Here is an 8282-nt window from a genome sequence, read left to right as displayed (position 1 = left end):
AATTGCTCCTCTTGTCGAGTTCTATAAGGGAAAAAGGCAAAAATTTAAAAAATATTAAATTTTAAAATCTTCAAAACTGACGAATTAGAACGGCGAAACGGTTAGAGATACAAGGTTCCTTAAAAGGACCAAAGTTGCTCGGCTCGTCGAGTTCTATAAGGAACAAATGCGAAAATTTAAAAATTGTTTAATTTTAAAATTCTCAAAACTTTAACAATTTATAACAGCCAAACGGTAAGAGATACGAGGTTCCTCAAGAGGACCAAAGTTGCTCCACTCGTTGAGTTGTACCAAGATCGACACCTAGACTTCGGAACCTACGAAGCGCAGACCTGCAGCGCGAAAACTTACCAGGAACGTCTTCTACGGGAACGGCGATACCGGGGATGGATAGAGCTCGTCGAGTAACTATAGGATAGACACCTAGACTCGACGACCTATGAAGCGCTGACCTGGTAACGTTAAAAAACCCACCAAGGACGTCTTCTACGGGGACAACGATACCGGGAGGAGATAGCCCTCGTCGAGTACGTCGAAAATGGGTCTCTCCCCAAAATTCGTGTACCCAAGCCTTCGTGGTCAAACGAGAGCCCCACTGGTCACTCCGTTGAGCGCTCCCATGCTTAGAGGTAAAGCTCCGCGCTCCCGAGAGATACCCCGAAACCGACCTTCAAAGTCCCGTAACTCGCGAACGGTTAGAGATACGAGGTTCGAGCAAAGGACCTTTTTCGTAGATCTCGACGAGATCTTTCGAACGGGATCACGAGCGATCTCGTATCTCCAACCGTTTGAAAGTTACGGTATTTTGAAGTAAAAATTTTTATTTTTTTCGCGGTACCTCGCGAACGATTGGAGCTACGAGGTTCGCGCGAGGTCCCTCTCGTAGATCTCGACGAGATGTTTGGAACGGAACCACGAGCGATCTCGTATCTCTAACCGTTTCGGATTGGCGAATTTTTAAATATTCGCCAAATTAAAAATTAATACATAAATACTTAAATACTTTATTATACTTACAGCTTTCAGGGTCGACGCGGTCGAATTCCTGCTCTTCTCGGAGTTTCAGCAAACACTATGTCTGCACAAGCAGACGCCATTATGAACATTGAGACAATTGTGTTGTCGTCCGACGACGAGAACACTACATCAAATGTGGTAGTAATATCAGATAGCGAAAACGAGGAAGAGGAAGAAGAGTTAAACTCGAGAATTCCGTCGTCGCCGCAACCACCGTCATCACCATCGCAGCCACCATCGCTGACAACCTTTAATATTATTACCACCTCATCAGATGTGGTAATAATATCGAGTGACGAGAACGAGGAGGAAAAAGAGTTAAACTCGACAATTCCGTCGTCGCCGCAACCACCATCATCACAGTCGGAGCCACCTTCATCGCCGTCATCGTCATCGTGGTGGTCGTCACGAACCACGTCGTCGTCGTCACGTTTATGGTCGTCATGGATGTACAAATCCTCGTCGTCGCTGCCATCCTCGTCGCCAGCGCACCCGTCTTCGTTGGAAGGAATTTCGCCGGTGTTGCTGCTATTGTCGTCGTCTGAGCGAAAAGTAATCAGACCCACCGCTGTTCCTCCTCGCGTCCTCCCACGAATAACTGAAGATCGTATAGTGAGATGGACAGTGACGCCAGCAGTATTAGAGGAAATGGTACTAACACCGCTACCACTACCGGCGCTAATGGAGCAGCTGTCTTCCACCACGCCATCACCAACGGCCATCATCATTGCGGCTACCGTCACCGCAACCCTCACCACAACTACCACCACAACCACTACTGCCGCCGCCGCCGTCACCACCACCACTATCACGACGACCATCAGACGACAGCAACAGGAAAGCGAGGAGAAAGAAGAGGAAGAAGAGGAGGAGAAGGAAAAGGAAAAGGAGGAGGAAAAGGAAGAGGAAGAGGAAAAGAAGGAAGAGGAAGAGGAGGAGGAGGAGGAGGAAGAGGAAGAGGAGGAAAACAGAAACGATGGCAATCCCTTCTTGCCGCGAGGCCTCTATGCCATGCCCATCCGCGATCATTACGCGTCGAGTGATGGTATAGAGATCTCATATGATATTGATTCTATTCTCGTTTGCGCGGTAACACCGAAGCCGTTTACCATGAATGAAGGCTTTACCGTGACTCTAAAGCCTTCGAGCACGGTATTACTGGTAAGACGGTGCGGCAATATTAAATTAACATCTTATCTTTATAGGCGACAAACTCTAAATATGGCTCGTAAGCCCGAATATCGAGCACGCCACGATCAACCAAACGAAACGCAAAGGTGGTACGAGTTTGTGATGGGCAATTTCCTTCAGGACCAACTCTTTGTCGTTTTTCAAGTGAACCCGGCTGCAAGTTTTTTTCGGAGCCGTGGTTCACAACGAAGACAAAAAAAGGAAAATTGCTCGTCGTCATGACGAATTTTTTAAGAAAAGTGGTCGTTGGAGCGGCAAGAAGGATGTCTTTGAAAAGCGTCACGGCAATGTCGGGCCTGCCATGGCGCACGTTAATGGAGGACTCCTTCCACATACCCAGCCACGAATGGCTAGAATTTACAAGTCACATGGCGGAAATAATGCAAGAGATATCCTTGAAGCACGACATTGGCATAATGTCTTGCAGATTTTACAGATGTCGGCACGGCCTGAAAGAGAGTCCGGATTTGGGGTGGCGAATCCTCAACGAAATGGCTAATCTGAACGATTCGCACGTAGAGGTGGTCCAAATCCATCGTGCCAATCAAATGGTTTGCGAGGACGGTGACGCCATCTTGATAAATATCGCCGGTAGTAAGCCGGGTACATTATCAGCTGCGCTAAGAGGGCCCATTAAATATAAAGGCGGCAAATTAGAGAAATATCGCATTGCATTCCTAAGCGACTATGGGTATTTCTCCAAATACTGCTCTCTTGCGTGCGAGACTGTTCCTTACGTAACGTTTACACAAGCATATAATGCGGCGGCAAAAATGCGCAGACCACGATATACTGCGCTATTATCGTTATGCCTCATGTGCCGCTTTTTTGATAAGGCAAAATTCACAGATTTGTTACGGACCGAGCAACTGGCAGTACAAGTTACGCGGGATGCCATCGTCTTTGCGGAACGATACATGCGCGACCGACATGTATTGCGCATCAAAGAAGTCTTCACCTTGGACCGTCTTACGTGCGAACAGTCGTTGGTGGACACGCTGCGACACGAGGGCGTGTTCCAGAAGGACGGCCTCTGTTCCGTGACAAACGCATTGTATCACGGGGGCTTACTTTATCGCTTCAGTAATTGGGCTCCGTATATCGACGCGACTATCGGGGCCGACCTTGCCTATCTAAGGTATATCACGTCGACTATGGGTATCGAAGCAATCCGGAAATCTGACGTCGTATTGGACGGCGACGTCAGAAAATGCATTAGAGCGGAGATCCGCGTGGCCTACTTTTGCATCGGTAAAAATCCACTGTATAATTACAGCACGATGCAGCATATGTACGCCACCGGAAAGGAATATGCGTCTCGTCAAGAAAACGGAACCATTCTATTAAGACCGCTCGAAGATCCGAACGACCATTTCGCGTACTCGTTGTACACCAAGGGATGCCCCGCGGCGATAAGACAAGCGGCGATATTGATTTGGGGCGTACGCAACGTTATGCGCAACTAAGCGGACGATCTCCTAAAATACCTAGCCGTGTGTATAGCAACATGGGCGTATACAGGGTCCTACGTTACGGCCAAAGCAATACAAAACGATATAAATGACATTTTAGAAGACCAAGACAGTGACGAAGAGTCGGAGGACGGAGAATCGGAGGACGAAGAATCAATGAAAGATACTCCATGGGCGTTAAATAAACCCAACTTCAACCCAACTTGTATGCCGCGAAATGATAGAGGCATACCCTCACTTCTTTTCAGTCAACTTTTTAGCACAAAGGTTCACCGAGAAGAAGGCAGAAATGAGAGCGATATTTAGACTGAGACAACGAGTCACTAATCCGACTAAAGTGGCAAGGCGCCTCCTACATCAAACAATGTCACCAATATGCGATGTAATCGCAGCAACATTGAAACGTAACGCGCCCAATGATCTAAAGAGCGACATCGTTCGATTCGTCGGAGACCATATCCAAATAATTCCATCAAACATTATTCTCAAGACTGACAAAGTCAACAGTAGATATTGGACTGTGGTTAGACGATCGAACGATCCTAATTCTCCAACAATAAAAAGCGTGGCCCGTGCCATTAGCGTCGCGAAACAATTGTCGCGAATACAGTTGCCGCCAAAATCACGACCACCCGCGTCACCACAGCCACCGCCACTGGAACAGCCGTCACCGTTGTCACCAACGTCACCAATGCCCGTCGAATCCCCGCGTATTAATTTAAAACGGCGCATTGTACCACTGACCTCCGCCGCCGCCGACATCGATATAAATACGCCGCCGTCACTAATATCCGCCAAATGGCCACGTATTTACTTAGAACGGTGTATAGTACCACCAACTGCCACCGTCATCGCCCCCATCGACACAGCTACCGAATCCGCCGCCATCGATACTACTACTGTCGCCGCTACAACCACCCCGTCGACCACTAAAAACGTACCACTCAGAAAATCTAAACGAGTTACAAGCACATATACAAACTCAAGCCCTCTAAAAAGTTTGGAAATAATTAAAAAACGACCGAGGCTCACAATTCAAAACGCAAATTCAAAAGCTTCCCATCTGCAAACCTTTTAGTGCACAAGAGAGGGATCAACAAGGTCGTTTTATAAAGCGATTAGAATTGCGCCAAATACAAACCGACGAAGGTTATGAGGGAGGTAGGTCTTCTATCTCGGCAATATCCCTATTCCGGGGAAAAATAACCCCGGGTTTAAAAATAAAATCACTTAAATATAAAACGCTTACAAATAGTAGTACCCCCACTACCAGTACTACCACTGTTACAAAAAACATAATTCCACGAGGTGTAGCGAGACCGAGCTGGAAGCAATAAAAAATGCTAAATTTAAAATATGGATAAACCCAAAATATTCTTTATTTATTTATTAAAATAAATTTAATATTTTATTTAATACCTAATAATAAAAATATTTTTTAAAAACCAGGGAACTTTGCCCCCCTGGACCCCCGTCGCTTGCTGTTTGCACATTAACGAGCTAGCGCGACACAATCACTAATGATTAAAAACTGATGGAGTTTGAAGAAAAAAACCTCGCCTGATTTGTTTTTCAGCCAAAATAAAAAGTCTAGTAAAGACAACGCCTTTGACTAGGAAACTTCGCTTCCGGCGGCTTTCCCCTGCGTTTACGATGATGCGCCGAGATTCTTCCCTACTCTCGGCAACTGCAACGGCGCGGTGCAGTGGGTGCTTGCTTGCTTTAAACGTTCTGGATAATCCACGTCCCAATTTCTCGTACCGGCATTCAGTGCAGATAAAACTATCAAAATCTCAAACAGTTTAAAAATCCTTATGAATACGCATTTACCAAAGGAAAACCTGACAAAATCCCACAATGTCTGCATTATATAAAAGAAGCCTTGCAAAGCGCAACGGCCGTTCTCTCACTTGCATTCAAAAAAGCCTGGCGAAGCGCTACGGCAGTTGTCTCTCGCACCCAAAGAGCCATTACAAAGCGTAGTGACAGTTATCTTGCTTTAACACGTAGGGCCTTGCAAAGCGCAGACAACCCTTAACGAGTAAGACCATTGAAAATTCAAAGGTTGATTACTGCATCTTTATCTTAACAGATGATTCTTAACATTTACGTAGCATCGACATTCTAAATCGATTGGTAAAGTGCAAACTTAATCGATTTTCTTAACGATGGGGATTTTATAACAATCTCAAATTTGGACGACAACCACCTGAAAAAAAATATAAATTAATATACACGTGTAGTGATTCGTTTGCGCAAGAATGACAAAGATGGAAAATAGACCACTGCAAAAACATTGTTCGAGACTATAACAATCATTTTAGAGTTCTAACATTTCCTTTTATTGGCTCTGTTTTATCCGCGCGTAGTGAGAGCTCCTGACAGCTATCGAGCTCCGTGTAGTTCATTTCTTCGATGCACCGAGTCGCGCGGCGCTGTCACTAGCTCCTCACGCGCGCGATTTTCGTTTGCTCGTATCGCCAGTAACTATGCATCTTGGTAACTATGCAAATAAACAAATCCAAAAAAGGGCACGTCCAAATCCATGCCCAAATAAGTCTCGATATCGGTTCTCTACCGCCCCTTTTCTCGCCTCCGATCGTAATTGTTTTACGATGCATAATTCTTCAGTCTCTCGCAGCCCGGCACCGAAATCAGATCGTCCAACAGATCTCTCCCGTCTTCCGCCGATCCTAGCTGCGGGGATTCACTTCCGCTCTTCCCTATCATTCGCGCCGTGATAGTGCGAGTGCATTATTAATTAATTTGCTCCGACCACGCAATTCTTAATTTTAATATCCGCGTGAATGTTGTAAGTGTGTTACGTCCGTGCGCAGGTGACCGTACCTTTCCCGCGAACGTCCTCTGCCTCGCGCACAAGATCTCCGTCGGATCACGCGCAAGATTTCCGGATTCGCGAGGACCTCGATCTCGAGGCTCTGCAAGATTTCCGCGTCGATTAGGCAGCGCAATATCAGGGCGTATCAAGATATCCGACACAGTGTAAAAGATACGATTCGCCCCGCGCTTCGAGCGTTCGTTTTTGAATAAATAATTCAGTGTGAGTGATATCTATGCCTCCTCCTTATTCCTATCACCTCCCGTGAACCTCTCGCATTCCTGCCCACTCACTTCGCGTCTCTATCGAGACGAATCCCGGCATTTCTCCCCGTGCGATCGCGTTTACCCTACGCACGCGCGAACAAACATGAATTGGCGAGTCGAATATTATTACTCGTTGATAACTGTTTTTCGTTATTTACATTTTTATTTTTATTCCGGGGGGGGCTTCGCCACCCCCCGACCCCCCCCCCCCCCAACGGGGGCTTCGCCCCCTGCACCTTCACCCGGGGGCTTCGCCCCCGGGACCCCTGACCAGGGGGCTGCGCCCCCTGGACCCCGCTGTTAATCTTCTTGACCAGAACCCGCTTGGTGATTGAGTTTGCCGCGCGCGCTTAAAAATTAATAAATTTCTTGTAAACCGAAACGCGCCGGTAAGAATGACAAAAGTTGTTCCTTTCAAAGAGACGCACATTTCATCTCCTATGAAACTTTGTCATAAAGTCGACGGTTTACGAGATAGGGAGTTTTTTTCCGCAACCAAGCGTTATAGCGAAAAGTGTTTGGAACAAAAGTTGTTTGTTTCGATGAGGCGCAAATTTCATCTCCTAGAAACTTTGTTGTAAAGTCAACGGTTTACGAGATACGGAGTTTTGTTACTTTTTCTCCGCAACCAAGCGTTCTAGCGAAAAGGGTTTGAAACAAAAGTTGTTCCCCTTGACGAGGCGCACATTTTATCTCCTATGAAACTTTGTCGTAAAGTCGACGGTTTACAAGATACGGCGTTTTTTCAGTTTTTCTCCGCAACCAAGCGTTTTAGCGAAAAGTGTTTTAGACAAAAGTTGTTCCCCTCGAAGAGGCGCACATTTCATCTCCTATGAAACTTTGTCGTAAAGTCGACGGTTTACGAGATAGGGAGTTTTTTCTGTTTTTCTCCGCAACCAAGAGTTTTTGCGAAAAGTGTTTTAAACAAAAGTTGTTCCCCTCGAAGAGGCGCACATTTCATCTCCTATGAAACTTTGTCGTAAAGTCGACGGTTTACGAAATAGGAAGTTTTTTTTGTTTTTCTCCGCAATCAAGCGTTTTTGCGAAAAGTGTTTAAAACAAAAGTTGTTCCACTCCACGAGGCGCACATTTCATCTCCTATGAAACTTTGTCGTAAAGTCGACGGTTTACGAGATACGGCGTTTTTTCAGTTTTTTTTCGCAACCAAGCGTTTTAGCGAAAAGAGTTTTAGACAAAAGTTGTTCCCCTCGAAGAGGCGCACATTTCATCTCCTATAAAACTTTGTCGTAAAGTCGACGGTTTACGAGATACGGAGTTTTTTCAGTTTTTCTCCGCAACCAAGCGTTCTAGCGAAAAGTGTTGGGAACAAAACTTGTTTGTTTCGATGAGGCGCAAATTTCATCTCCTACAAACTTTGTTGTAAAGTCGACAGTTTACGAGATAAAATTTTTCTAATTTTTCTCTGCAACCAAGCGTTATAGCGAAAAATGTTTCGGGCAAAAGTTGTTCGTCTCTACGAGGCGCATATTTCATTTC

At 45.8% G+C, this 8282-nt stretch overlaps 1 protein-coding gene across 1 annotated transcript; it reads left to right on the top strand.

Annotated features, from left to right (window-relative positions):
- Positions 1 to 1074: 1074 nt before the first annotated feature.
- On the top strand, positions 1075 to 2249 carry LOC105830271 (flocculation protein FLO11-like). Its single transcript, XM_012669491.2, has 3 exons — positions 1075 to 1858; positions 2018 to 2178; positions 2223 to 2249. The coding sequence occupies exons 1-3, from the start codon at positions 1075 to 1077 to the stop codon at positions 2247 to 2249; spliced, it is 972 nt and encodes a 323-aa protein (XP_012524945.1).
- The last annotated feature ends 6033 nt before the right edge of the window (positions 2250 to 8282 follow it).

The sequence above is a fragment of the Monomorium pharaonis genome, chromosome 1 (assembly GCF_013373865.1).
Source record: "Monomorium pharaonis isolate MP-MQ-018 chromosome 1, ASM1337386v2, whole genome shotgun sequence".
Taxonomy (NCBI): Eukaryota; Metazoa; Arthropoda; class Insecta; order Hymenoptera; family Formicidae; genus Monomorium; species Monomorium pharaonis.
This window is presented reverse-complemented; position numbering and strand designations above follow the sequence as displayed.